This window comes from Erinaceus europaeus, chromosome 7 (genome assembly GCF_950295315.1).
Source record: "Erinaceus europaeus chromosome 7, mEriEur2.1, whole genome shotgun sequence".
NCBI lineage: Eukaryota > Metazoa > Chordata > Mammalia > Eulipotyphla > Erinaceidae > Erinaceus > Erinaceus europaeus.
The window spans coordinates 115,391,817-115,406,736 of record NC_080168.1 but is presented as its reverse complement, the minus strand read 5'-3'; the positions used below and the strand labels follow the sequence as shown (position 1 = coordinate 115,406,736).

At 41.9% G+C, this 14,920-nt stretch overlaps 1 protein-coding gene across 2 annotated transcripts in view; it reads left to right on the top strand.

Annotated features, from left to right (window-relative positions):
* The window catches only part of SPATS2 (spermatogenesis associated serine rich 2), a 99,098-nt gene that overhangs the window by 26,069 nt on the left and 58,109 nt on the right, over window positions 1-14,920 (top strand). For both annotated transcript variants that reach the window (XM_060195455.1, XM_060195456.1), the window contains one exon: window positions 8,193-8,457. In XM_060195455.1, the coding sequence (XP_060051438.1) occupies window positions 8,433-8,457 (25 nt within the window). In that variant the 5' untranslated portion in view covers window positions 8,193-8,432. The remainder of the gene's footprint in view (window positions 1-8,192; window positions 8,458-14,920) is intronic.

Genomic DNA, 14,920 nt, shown 5'->3' with positions numbered 1-14,920 from the left:
ATTGTTGGATAGGACAGAGAGAAATGGAGAGAGGAGGGGAAGACAGAGGGGGAGAGAAAGACAGACACCTGCAGACCTGCTTCACCACTTGTGAAGTGACTCCCCTGCAGGTGAGGAGCTGGGGGCTTGAACCGGGATCCTTACGCCGGTCCTTGCACTTTGCACCACCTGCGCTTAACCCGATGTGCTACTGCCCAACTCCCATTTAACTCAATTTTTAAAAATATTTATTTACTTATACCCGTTTGTTGCTGTTGTTGTTTTATTGTTTTGTTGTCGTTGTATAGGACAGAGAGAAATGGAGAGAGGAGGGGAAGACGGGGAGAGACAGATAGACACCTGCAACCTGCCTCACCACTTGTGAAGTGACTCTCCTGTAGGTGGGGAGCTAGGGGCTCAAACCGGAATCCTTACATCAGGCCTTGCGCTTTGCAGCCACCTGTGCTTAACCTGCTGCGCTACCACCTGATTCCCCTTAACTCAATTTTTAAAGCTTGTAAAATTTATTTTATGATAGACAGCAGAAACACCATTCAGGCATAAGGAGGGCTGGGAATCAGTCTCTCTCACACAAACCCTGTTCTGTACCATCTGTACCAGTGCTTCAATCATTTATTATTTTTTTAAAAAGATTTATTTATTTATGAGTGAGAAAGGATAGGAAAGAGAGAGCCAGAATATCAGTCTTGATATTGGATGCCAGAATTGAACTCAGGACCTCAAACTTGTTTACAAGCCCACTGCTCTAGCTCTGTCCCACCTCCCACTCATTAATTTTCTTTTTTTTTAAACTTCTATTTTTTTAATATTTTATTTATTTATTAATGAGAAACATAGTAGGAGAGAGAAAGAACCAGGCATCACCCTGGTACATGTGCTGCCGGGGATTTAATTCAGGATCTCATGCTTAAAAGTCCAATGCTTTATCCATTGTGCCATCTCCTGGACCACTCATTAATTTTCTTAATGCAGTGACAGATCCAACTCATAGTTTCATCCATGCTCTACTATCTCCCTGAAGCCCTCTGCTCTATAAAATGAGAGTAACTCATTAGAGCATCAAAAAGAAACAACTGAATTAAAAGAAAATTAAAGTTCTACACATGTAGGATCAAGAATTATGAAATGAGCTTGTTTGTTGATGCAGATCTACTGTTTCCACAAGGCCATTGGGAAAATCATTTTTCCTGCCACTGGACAGAATTTATTTGCATGCATGTGAACAAGATCTACATTGCTTTCACTTATCTTCAACTATTTCTAAAGATTTTATTTATTTGTTAATGAGAGATAGGAGGAGAGAGGGAAGAGAACCAGAATTCACTCTGGCACATATGTTACTGGGGACAGAACTCAGGGCCTTATGCTTGAGATTCCAACATGTGATTAATTTTGCCACCTCATGGACCACATCTACAACCTACTTATAACTTGTGGAATAGCTCATTACTTAGAAAATTAAGACTTTATTATATAAATTAAAACTTGCAACTTAGGGAGCTGGGAGGTAGCGCAGAGGGTTAAGTGCATATGGTGCAAAGTGCAAGGACTGGCATAAGGATCCCAGTTTGAACCCCCAGCTCCCCACCTGCTGGGGGGGGTCGCTTAATCAGCGGTGAAGCAGGTCTGCAGGTGTCTATCGTTCTCTCCCCTCTCTGTCTTCGTCTCCTCTCCATTTCTCTCTGTCCTGTCCAACAACAACAGCAATGACAACTATAATAATAATGACAGCAACAAGGGCAATAAAATGGGAAAAATGGCTCCCAGGAGCAGTGGATTCATGGTATAGGCACCAAGCCCCAGCAATAACCCTGGAGGGGAATATATATATATATATGTATGTATGTTTTAACTTTAGCAAGTTCCCAGTGCTAAATACATAATACTAAATAGTTCAGGTTGTTGAACTAAGGAGAGGAGATGGCATGGAGTTAGCTACTCCAAAGTCATGCTAACTTTGACCGAACTTTTGTTGCTTCATGACCATATTTTATTCCTTGTACATTTTTTTTTTAATTTGAAGTGGAAGTGTAGTTCAGTGGAAAGAAATAGAACTTTAATTTCATAAACCCAGATTTGAATCAATTTACTATTTTTCAGCTGTTCAGTCTTGGGAAATCCTTGCAATCTCAAGTTCTTCAATTAAGTGACTAACAGGACTACATGAAATGTATATATAAAGGACAGACTAGTCCCAGGCACACGATAGACTGTAAATGCTAGTCTCCTTTTCTTCTCTTTCCTCCCTTTTTATTTTTCTTTTCTTTCTTTCTTTCTTTTTTTTTTTTTTTTTTGCCTCCAGGGTTATTGCTGGGCTCAGTGCCTACACTACAAATCCACTGCTGATGGAGGCTAGTTTTCCTTTTTTTTTTTTTAATTTCTTTATTGGGGAATTAATGTTTTACATTTGACAGTAAATACAATGGTTTGTACATGCATAACATTTCCCAGTTTTCCATATAACAATACAACCCCCACTAGGTCTTTTGTCATCCTTTTTGGACCTGTATTCTCTCCCCCACCCACCCCAGAGTCTTTTTATTTTTTCCCTTTTGTTGCCCTTGTTTTATTGTTGTAGTTATTACTGTTGTTATTGCTGTCATCATGGTAGGACAGAACAGAGAGAAATGGAGAGAGGAGGGGAAGACGGGGAGAGAAAGACACCTGCAGACCTGTTTCACCATTTGCGAAGCGACCCCCTACAGGTGGGGAGCTGGGGGCTCGAACCGGGGTCCTTAGGCCGGTCCTTGTGCTTCGAGCCATGTGCTCTTAACCTGCTGCGCTACCGCCTGGCCCTCCTCTCCCTTTCTCTTTTTCTTTCTTTTCTCTAGAACACTGCTCAGCTCCGCCTTATGGTGTGCCATAAGTGACTGAATCTCGACCTCTGAGCCTCAAGCATGAACGTAAACCTCTGTGCTACCTTCCTGGTCCCAAGTGTTAGTTTTATCTCTTCCTCTCAAATCCTAATTCTTTCTCTTCTCTTTTTTCTTTTTTTTGTGTGTTTGGTGCCATGTATTTCAAAGAAGTTATAGTAGTTTACATTTCTAGCAATACTAGAAATACGGTCATAGATGAGAAAATTTCATTATGAGAAAATTTCTTAGGGGCTGGACAGTGGTACACTGGGTTAAGCTCACATAGTCGAAGTGCAAGGATCCCGGTTCAAGCCCCTGGCTCCCCACCTGCAGAGGGGACACTTCATAAGTGGTAAAGCAGATCTGCAGGTGTCTGTCTTTCTCTTTTCCTCTATCTTCTCTTCCCCTCTCAGTTTCTCTGTTCTATCAGATAAATAAATAAAATAAAATAAATGGCCACAGGAACAGTGGATTCATAGTATAGGCACTGAGTCCCAGCGATGACCTTGGAGGCAAAACATAAAACAAAAAGAAGAAAAAAATTTTGATTTTTTAAAAATTTTCTGTTTATTTTTATTTATTTTGGATAGAGACAAATCAAGAGGGAAAAGAGTGGGGGCAGGCTGTGGTGCGCCGGCGGCCAGGTGTCACTGGGGCAGGTGGCGCGGTGTAGGCGGCATGGCGGGTGCACTGGTGCGGAAGGCCGCGGGCTATGTCTGGAGCAAGGACTTCCAGGACTATCTCATGAGGGACGGTGGGGTGAGGTAGGGAGGGGCGGGGGGGGCAGGATAGGGGGACAGGGCAGGGACGAGGCAGGACGGGGACAGGACAGGGAGATAGGGTACAGGACGGGATGGGATAGGATGGGGACGGACAGGACAGGGGGACGGGATAGGACAGAGGAACAGGACGGGACAGGACGGGACAGGGCCGGGGGCCAGGGATAGCAGGCACGGTGCTGGGTAGAGGGTTGGTGGTTTGGGGACAGCGGGTGGGGCGTTGGGCATGGCCCCTGGGCCTTAGGACTAGCAGGCAGAAGGCTGGGGACGGGGCTGAGGATGTGGCATTGGGGTAGGCGCAGCTCCAGGCACTCAACCAGGTGCGCCACCACTGGCCTCTTCAGTTAAGTTTTTTAAGTTAGTGCAAGTGTTAGAAATAACTTTTTTTGTGGCGGGAATTGTGTGGAATTATACCCTTCTTATCCTATGGTCTTGTCAATATTTCTGTTTTGTAAATAAAAATTAAAAGAAATGATTTTTTTTCTTGTGTGCATGGGATATCCTTTTATGGGATAGGATTAGTGAGCAGAGTTGCTCCTAATTGCCTTGTTTTGCTTTTGCCTAATTACTGCCTCCATTCCCTTGAGCTGCCTGCGCACCTGTGCTCTGGAGCGATGGGAGGAGTGGAGTTTGTGTGTGTGCTGGTGGGGGGATGTGTGACATGATCGTTAGTCAAGACTCTACAGCTGAGGTTAGCTTGACGTGATTGGGTTGGACCACAGTCACCTGCGTGAGGGGGGTGGTACAGATAACTACCCACCCAGCTGGCTTTGAAACAGGACAAGACAGATATGCATGGATTCCTTCCTGCTCTGATCCTTCCCAGCCCCTCTACTCCCACACTTACAGCTGCCAGTGATGACTAATGCTGAGCAGTTTGTAGGCATTGTTTGGGTTTTTTTTTTTTAATTTTTTTTATATTTTACTTTTTATATTTTTTTATATTTTCCCTTTTGTTGCCCTTTTTAAAAAAATTGTCGTAGTTGTTGTTGTTTTAATTGATGTTGTTAGATAGGACAGAGAGAAATGGAGAGAGGAGGGAAAGACAGAGGGGGAAAGAAAGACACCTGCAGACCTGCTCCACCGCCTGTGAAGTGACTCCCCTGCAGGTGGGGAGTCGGGGCTCGAACTGGGGTTCTTATGCCAGTCCTTGTGCTTTGTGCCATGTGCACTTAACACGCTGTGCTACTGTTCAACTCTTGGCACTATGTTTTTTTAATAGTATTAAAGAGGAGTTTGGTTTTTGATTTTTCACTCATCATGAATTTTATATATTTTTTTCTAAATTTATTTATTAACATGAGTGAGGGGAAGGAGAAATACCAGAGCATCACTCTGGCACATGTGATGCTGGGGATCAAACTATAACCTGATGCTTTGAAGTCCAACACTCTAGTTAGTATACTGCCTCCCAGGTTGCTGTAATATATTTTAAATTTATAGAAATTTTGCTTTGTTGCAACCTGAAGCTGTATTAAAAATAATTTATTTTGGGAGTCGGGCTGTAGCACAGCGGGTTAAGCGCAGGTGGCGCAAAGCACAAGGACCGGCATAAGGATCCTGGTTCGAACCCCGGCTCCCCACCTGCAGGGGAGTCGCTTCACAGGCGGTGAAGCAGGTCTGCAGGTGACTATCTTTCTCTCCTCCTCTCTGTCTTCCCCTCCTCTCTCCATTTCTCTCTGTCCTATCCAACAATGACAACAACAATAATAACTACAACAATAAAACAACAAGGGCAACAAAAGGGAATAAATAAATAAAATACATATAAAAAAACAAAAAAAATAAAAATTTATTTTTCTAAATGAAAACCATTTTCTGAAATAAATTTATGATCAGACTTTACTATCATGGTAGGCTTTTTAGATAAAAATGACTTATGCATTAGAAAGTCCACACCAATGAATGAAGATACTTGTTGAGAAAATAGGTCGTGGAAAGGTTTCACATTCACCTTTTTGAGCTAAGAAAAAAAAACTTTTTTTTTCTAATTATATTTGTGTTACTTTGGGTTTCCTTTTTATAAGTCTTTATAAAGCTAAGGGATGTGATGTTGGTAAATGTATGATTATAGAATAAAAGTTCTTGGCTATTTATTTATCTCTCCAGGGTTATTGCTGGGGTTCAGTAGTGCCTGCACTACGAATCCACTGCTCCTGGAGTCTATTTTTTTCCCTTTTGTTGCTCTTATTGTTTATTGTTGTTGTTATTGTTTTCGTTGTTGGATAGGACATAGAGAAATGGAGAGAGGAGGGGAAGACAGAGAGAGGGAGAGAAAGACAGACACCTGCAGTTCTGCTTCATTGCTTGTGAAGTGACCTCCCCCCCCGCATATGGGGAGCTGGGGGCTCGAACCAGTATTCTTTACGTTGGTCCTTGTGCTTTGCACCTTGTGCGCTTAACACAATGCGCTGCTGTCCACCCCACCCCCGTATTTTATTTATTTATTTTTATAACTTTGATCAGAAAAGGGCCAGAAAGATAGCTCACTAAGAAGTGCACTTGCTTTGCTGTGCATGGGGTCCAAGTTGGAACTCCAATTTGAACATGGGAGGTGCTATGGTACCAGGACCTGTGGTGTCTGTCTGAATGAAAAACTGGCCTACGGTGGTAAAGTTCAGCATGCACAAGGGTCTGTCTCCCAAATGACAACAAATGAGAAGTCTTAAATTCTTTTTTTTTAATATTTATTTTTTATTTATTCCCTTTTGTTGCCTTAGTTGTAGTTGTTATTGATGTTGTCATTGTTGGATAGGACAGAGAGAAATGAAGAGAGGAGGGGAAGACAGGGGGGGAGAGAAAGACAGACACCTGCAGACCTGTTTCACTGTCTGTGAAGCAACTCCCCTGCAGGTGGGGAGTCGGGGGCTCAAACCGGGACCCTTATACCTGTCCTTGTGCTTTGTGCCACATGCGCTTAACCCGCTGTGCTACAGCCTGACTCCTAAGAAGTCTTTTTATTTGAAATTTCGATGGTCTTTTTCATTGGTTAGTACTCTGCTGGTTTACACAGTTAGCATTTGTAGGTCATCTGTTAGATTTGTTTTATTTTCATGAGAGAGATTAGAACATTCCTCCACTCCAGTGTATGCAGGACCAAACCTGGGACCTCCCTTAAACATAGAGGTTCTTCACTCCACCCATTGAACTACCTTCCTAACAGCCTTTGGTAGGTTCTGAATGATATATTTCTTCAGCTAACTTACTGGGTTTCTGTGTTAGAATAAATACAGTAGATAGAATTTAGATTCAACCAAGGATTTTCAGTATTGATTTATTCTATTGAGGAGTTTTTTCTTTTCTTTCTTTGTTTTGTTTAATATTAACCTATGTTATGTGGCACAGAGGCTAGTGTTGGACTCTCAAGCAGGAGGTACTGAGTTCAATCACATTGCCAGAATGATACTGTGGTTCTTTCTCTCCTCCTCACTCATGTTAATAAATAAATCTTGGTGTTTTTTGTTTATTTTTTGTTTTTTTAAGTACTAATATGTCTGAGACCATAAGGTCCCAGGTTTGATCCCCAGCAGCACCATCAGCCAGACCTGAGCAATGCTCTGGTCTCTTTCTGTCTGTATCCATTTAAAGAAAGAAAAGGGGGTCGGGCGGTAATGCAGCAGGTTTAAACACACGCGGCGCGAAGTGCAAGGACCAGCATAAGGATCCCTGTTCGAGCCCCCAGTTCCCCTCCTGCAGAGGGGGTCGCTTCACAGGCGGTGAAACAGGTCTGCAGGTGTCTGTCTTTCTCTCCCCCTCTGTCCTCTGTCGTATGCTTTACATTGGTTTGTTCTAGCCCCCCCCACCCCCCAAGAGAATTGGATCAGTCCTGTTAATTTCGCGGGCCTGCCTGCTTGGCCCCGCCCCAAGGAACCCCGGGAGAGGGTTCCTGAGTTGGAGAGTGCCAGAGTTTCATAGTTCCCAAGTACGAGAGTTCCCGAGTGACAGAGTTCCTGGGTTCCTGAGTTCGAGAGTGCGAGAGTTCCGGAGTTCCTGAGTTCGAGAGTTTCAGGGTTTCAGAGTAAGAGAGAGTGCCAGAGAGACAGAGTTCCTGGGTTCTTGAGTTCCAGAGTAAGAGACGGTTCCTGAGTTCGAGAGTAAAAGAGAGAGTGCTTGCGCTGCCACAAAGAGACAGCGGAGTTCTGTTTGGTGATTAGTTTGTCTTAGTTTATGAATCGTTGTTCCTGAATAAAGAAATACAGCTTCCCTGCCCAGCCGTTGTCTCCGCGTCTCTGTTACCCGCCGTGAAGCTAGCCCGCCCGGCAAGAGCTTCCGAAATTTTAACAACAGTCCTCCCTTTCCCTCTCCACTTCTCTGTCCTAGCCAACAATAATGACATCAATAACAACAACAGTAATAACTACAACAATAAAACAACAAGGGCAACAAAGGGAAAATAAATACATGAAAGAAAGAGAAGGAAAAAAAACACTAAAGTAAAAATATAAAGGGATATCTATCTAGGTTATCTATGGCTTCCCATAAACTGAAAAGTGAAAGTATGGATCCTCTTAGCATGACTATTACTGTAATACTGAATGTGTATGTGTTTTTCCTCTAGACTCTCCTATGAAAAAAGGACATGAAAATCTGCAATGATATTTCCTGACAATCAGCTGATACAAGAGAAGAAGAGATTAACAGCCAGTGAGCAGAACTTCAGATAACCAGGATTTTGTGTTTACCACCTCCAACTACAGACTCCTGTTGTCTGCTTTAAATCAGAGATAACTATAATCAGAACCCAGATAAGACAAAGAGATATTTTTCTTCTTTATCTTTTGAGATCGAAGACACTACAATGTCCCGGAAACAAAACCAGAAGGGTAAGGTTCCATGTGGGCATAACTGTTGAAAGCATAGTTACAGAGTAAGCATCACACTTACACCTGAAAATCATTGTCTTGATGTGCTGCGCTTTCCTTCACAGTGTGGTACTAACTACTACTAACTTCTGTCATGACTAAAGTTATTTTCAGAAGAGTAGAGAATATTATTTATTTACTGTTTCTTTAACTGTGGATATGAGTTTATAGCCTTACATGTTACTAGTTTGGAAACTAATTCATATAAGAATAGCTTTATCAAATTGAGATATTCTTGCAGGAAAGCCAAATGCATCTTGAAAAATGCACTTTGGGGAGAGTGAGGTAATGTTACAGGGAACAGTAGGCGATAACTTACTGCAGGATAGTTTATATCCTGTAAGTTGACGTTTCACTGGAGACTGGAAATGAAGCCTAAGTAGATGTTCCCAGTTTTGGCTTGTTAACTTTCCTTCTGGGATTATTGCTTTAGCTTATTTAAATTAAATAAGTAAATAAAAGAAAATAAAGATAAAAAGGTGCGAAGAGTCAAGAAATACAAAGTGTAGCCTTACAGAGGGGAAGGCCAGCAATGGTTTTATAAAACCACCTTTTCAGGCTGGATGAGCAAGTGGAAGAGCCACGTATCATGATGCGTGAGTCCCTGCGTCACCTGGGAGCACCATAGATAGCACTGAATGAGTTCCATGGGTACTGAAGCAGGCTATCTCCCCATCTCTCCTCTTTTTACTTCCTTAAAGAAATAGGGAGTCGGGCAGTAGTGCAGCGGGTTAAGCACATGTGGCGCAAAGCACAAGGACCAGCATAAGGATCCTGGTTCGAGCCGCTGGCTCCCCACTTGCAGGGGAGTCGCTTCACAGGCAGTTAAGCAGGTCTGCAGGTGTCTGTCTTTCTCTCCCTGTCTTCCCCATCTCCATTTCTCTCTGTCCTATCCAACAACAGCAATAACAACAGTAATAACTACAACAATAAAACAAGGGCAACAACAAGGGAATAAACAAATATGAAAAATAAATAAAAAGGAATTAAAAAATAGGCTGGCGAAATAAGTGACTTGCATAGTGTACAGCTTTGCCATGTTTATGACCTAGATTTGAATCTGACCCCCACTGTTTCGAAGGAAGCTTTTGTTCTGTGATCTCTCTCTCTCCCCTCTCTGTTCTCTATTAAAAGAAAGAAAGAAAAGAATAGGGAGGAAGGAAGGATTAAAAGCTGGGTCGGGGCCCCTCCTGGTGTTGGTGTACCTAGGTAAGTGCACACACTACAGTGTGCAAGGTTGCAGGTTCAGTCCCCTGGTCCCACCTACAGGAGAGAAGCTTCTCGAGCAGTGGAGCAGGTGTCTCTCTACTTCTTTCCCTCTCTGTCTCTCCCTCCCCTCTCAATTCCTCTCTGTCTCTTTACAATAATAGACAAATAAAAACATTTTAAATAATAAAAATTAAAAAAAAAAGTTGGGCAAGCAGTTAAACGCACATTGAAGCACAAGGATCCTGGTTTAAATCCCTGGCTCCCCACGTGCAGGGGAGTCACTTTACAAGTGGTGAAGCAGGTCTACAGGTGTCTCTTTTTCTCTATCCCTCTCTGTCTTCCCCATCTCTCTCCGTTTCTCTCTGTTCTATCCAACAACAACAAAAATGGAAAAAAATGGCTGCCAGGACTAGTGGATTCATGGTGTAGGCACTAGCAAAAAAAAAAAAAAAGATGGGCCAAGGAGGCAGCGCAGCAATATTCCACATGTGCAAGGTCATGAGTTCATTCCCTGGCATTGCAATAAGTAAATACATAAATAAATATGATGTTTATTAACTTTTAAAAAAATTATATTTATTTATTTTCCTTTTTGTTGCCCTTGTTTTTTGTTGTTGTTATTGATGTCGTCGTTGTTGGATAGGACAGAGAAATGGAGAGGAGGGGAAGACAGAGAGGGAGGGAAAGATAGACACCTGCAGACCTGCTTCACCACCTGTAAAATAACTCCCCTGCAGGTGGGGAGCCGGGGGCTTGAACCAGGATCCTTAGTCGGTCCATGCACATAGCGCCACCTGCGCTTAACCCACTGCGCTACCTACCGTCTCCCTGATGTTTATTAACTTATTTAAATGAATAATGAGGGAATGATGGAGAAGGAAGAAGAGAGATGTAGACACACACACACACACACACACACACACACCCACACCCACACCCACACCACTGCTTAGCTCTTATGGTGATGCTGGGAACGGGACCTCAGAAGTTCAGGTGTAAAAGTCTCTTGTAAACCATTATGCTGTCTTCTCAGACCACGATTATATTTCCTTTCTTTTATTTTTTCTTTTCTTTTCAATCTATTTATTCGTGAGAAAGATAGGAGAGAGAAAGAACCAGATATTACTCTGCTACATGCTACATGTGCTGCTGGGTGTTGAACCCTGGATCTCATGATTGAGAATCCAATTTTTAAAAAACATTTATTTATTCTCTTTTATTCCCTTGTTGTTTTTTATTGTTGTAGTTATTGTTGCCATCGTTGTTGGATTTGACACAAATGGAGAAAGGGAGGGGAAGACAGACGGGGAGAGAAAGACAGACACCTGCAGACCTGCTTCACTGTTTGTGAAGCGACTCCCCTGCAGGTGGGGAGCCGGGGGCTCAGACCCGGATCCTTACCCGGATCGTTACCTAGATCCTGTCCTTGCGCTTTGTGCCACCTGTGCTTAACCCGCTGCACTATCGTCCGACTCCCGAGAATCCAGTGGTTTATCCACTGCACCACCTCCCAGACCACCTTAGATCATTTTTCAACTTTACTAGAATAACTGCAAAAATTTAAAGGGACAGATTTAACATTGCCCTACAGCCATTATATGTAACTGGAATATATTTGTTAAAAGAATCCTAGTTACTCTTTGACTTGTATTCAGTTTTATTTTAAAGTTAGTTGGTTTTTTTTTTTTAATTCAAAATAAAGCTGTAGATCTAGGTCTCACATTTAATATGAAGGAAATGCTTTTACATTTAATTTTTACTAGACAGTTTAAAATATTATTGTAAGAAAATAACATACTAGAGATGTTTGTGATTTTGACAGCTACATTTCATTCATTATATGGTAAATTTGTACTAAAAAAAATCTGATTTCTTAAGCCAAAAATAGAAGGATAAATACTGAATGACCTTACTTATAGGTGAGACTTAGTAAATCAGGACAAGGAGGGAGAAAATAAAGTGAAATATGGACTGGACATGATATATTGCATCAAGGCAAAGGACTGCGAAAGAAGAGGAGAGGAGGGGGCAGAAGAGAACTTCGGGACCCTGGTGTATCATGAATTCTACCCATGTGTCAGTGACTGCGCTGTAACGCATTAACCTCCTCAGTAAAGAGAAAAGAAGAAAGAAAAAAAACGTTGATTTCTTAGTAATGGCTTGATTACTAGATAAAATGAACTGCTTTATGGACTGAAATGGGTTTTGTTGTTGTTGTTTTGTTTTTTATGGCTGGAACTCAGTGCTGACACTACAACTACCACTCCCAACTACTGTCTTTCTTTCTCTCCCTCTTCCATCTTCCCTATCTTTCTCTCTTCCTATTTTATTAGTTAGGACAGAGAAATTGAGAGGGGAGGGGAAGAGAGAAAGGGGGAAAGATAGACACTTGCAGACCTGCTTCATCACAACCCAGTTAAAAAGTTTTTATATCTCCATTTTGTTCTTTCTCAGTCATCATAATTTAGTTTGCTTTTTTTTAACCCAGTTATGGTTGAGAAAATTATCATTTTCTCCTAAAAATAAGAATTTTTGTTTTAAATGTGATTTATGTGGGATACAGAGAGAATGACAAGAGTATTGCTCATCTCTGGCTTACGGTGGGTATTGAACCTGGACCTTCAGAGCCTTGGGCATGAGTGTCTTTTGCATAACTCTCATGCTTTTTCCTCAGCCTCAAATGAGAGATTTTATAGCAAAGCTAGGTTTCTTGACTTTTAACATAAAATAACTTATTTACAGTTTTCTTTTTGCTAAGTTTCTTTTTCAGGGGATTAATGGTTTATAATCAACAGTAAGATACAGTAGTTTCTACATGTGTAACACTTTTCAGTTTCCACATTTCTATCCAACCCCCACTGGGTCCTCTGCCTTCGTGTTCTAGGACCTGAACCCTCCCCGCTATTCCAGAGTCTTTTACTTTGGTGCAATATCCAACTCCAGTTTTAAGTTCTGCTTAGTGTTTTCCCTTCTGATTTTGTTTTTCAAAATCAGAGTGCGATCATCCCATATTTATCCTTTTGTTTCTGACTTATCTCGCTTAACATGATTCGTTCAAGCTCCATCTAAGTTGAGGTGAAGATGATGAATTCACCATTTTTAATAGCTGAGTATTATTCCATACAATTTTCAATATTTACATTTTCCTTTAAATAGTTAAATTTAAGACCGGCAAGAAAGCGCATGTGGGAGCTTGCCACTTAGTTATGCACGTGACCCAAGAGCCTGCTCTTCCCCCCCCCCCCCTTTGGGAAGCCTCAGTGCTGTGGTATCTTTCTTAGTGACTTAACAGTAGTTTACAAGATTACAATGCATAATTCTATACTATACCTACCCACCACCAAAGTTCTGTACCCTCACCTTCCCAATGATAGTCACCATAGAATCACAAAGTCTTAAAAGAGTCTGTTCCTTTCCAGCTGAAAAAGTTGGCCTGAAATGGCAAAGCCCCAGTAATGACCCCCCAAAAAATGTTCAACAGACTGGAGAGATAATTCAGTGTGTAGGTTGAATGTCTTGCCATGTCTTTAGGGTTCATTATTGTAGTATGGTATTCAGTATTGTAGTATATGTCAGAATTTCCTGTGTTTTTAAAGATTGAATAATATTCCATTGTGTATATACACTACCATCTAGATTTGTGTAATTATGTTCTGTCTCACTGTTACATGACATGGCTGTGTATGCCAGATACCCTATAGTGTGCTGGCAATGTAAATTCAGATATATTGAGAACACAAACGTATATTCTGTGTATCGTGCAGTTTAGACGAGGGAAGCTATGCTCATGTCTTATTAATGTTACAGAAAGTTATCCTCATGTTTTCAGGTTCTTTGATAATAGTTCTTCCTGGGGGCGGATAGGGATAAGGATTATTCCTTACTAGTGATTTATCTAACCTAATAAGGATAAGGCCGAGAGGTGGCCCCCCCAGTGGGATACATACATTACCATGCACAAGAACCTGAGTCAGTCCCCGACACCACATGGCAGTAGTGCTGTAGTGTCTGTGTGCCTTTGTAGCCTATCTTCTGTCTAAAACAACCCTGCCAGGAGTGGCGGAGTCATGCAGGCATAGAGCTACAACAATAACCCTGCTGGCACAAGTAAATAAACAAATAAATAAAATTACCTTGGGGGAGCTATTTATTTGCAACACCTGTTTTGTCTCATTTATCTTTTTATTTATTTATTTTTTTGCCTCCAGGCTTATCGCTGGGGCTTGGTGCCAGCACTACGAATCCACTTCTCCTGGAGGCCTTTTTTTTTCCATTTTTGTTGCCCTTGTTGTTATTGTTATTGCATTGTTGTTGGATAGGACAGAGAGAAACTGAGAGAGATGGGGAAGACAGACAGAGGGGGAGAGACAGACACCTGTTTTACCACTACTGGAGTGACCCCCTGCAGCAGCTGGGGAGCCGGGGCTTGAACCAGGATCTTGTACTGGTCCTTGCGCTTCGTGCCATGTGCCCTTAGCCTACTGTGCTACTACCTGACCCCCATGGAGTTTCATTTATTTTCTTTGGTGCTCTTGTGGTACCAGGGATCAAACTCAGGACCTCACCCATGCAAAGTTGGTATGTTGCTACTGAGCCATCCCGTGCACCTTTCCTTGTGACATTTCCAGAGGACCTTATAAGTTACATATGATAAATAACAAAGATCAGTCAGGGATTACAGGACTGGTTAATAGAACTGATATATGTAGTGTTTTTCCCAAGCAGTCAAAATTTCTATTAAAGTCAAATTTTATTTGGTAATTTCAATTAAAATGTAGTTACTGGGGGTTGTGTGCTGCTCTGTGCATGACCAGGTATGAACTTGCCCCCTCCACAGTAAAGAAATTTCAGTGCTGTGGTGTCTTTCACTGTCTCTCTGTCTTTTAAAAACTGTAATTAATAAGGGGTGTGTGTGTGTGTGTGTGTGTGTGTGTTTGGGTTTGTCTAAAAACAAATAATTTGGGTGGGGGGATTAGATAGCATAATGGCTATGCAAAAAGACTCATGCCTGAGGCTTCAAAGTTCCCAGTTCAATCCTGCACCACCGTAAACTACAGGTGAGCAGGGCTCTGGTTAAAAAAATAAATAAGTAAAAATAAAAAAGCCTAAGGACCAGCGTAAGGATCCCAGTTCGAGCCCCCAGCTCCCCACCTACAGGGGAGTCACTTCACAGGTGATGAAGCAGATCTGCAGGTGTCTATCCTTCTCTCCCCCT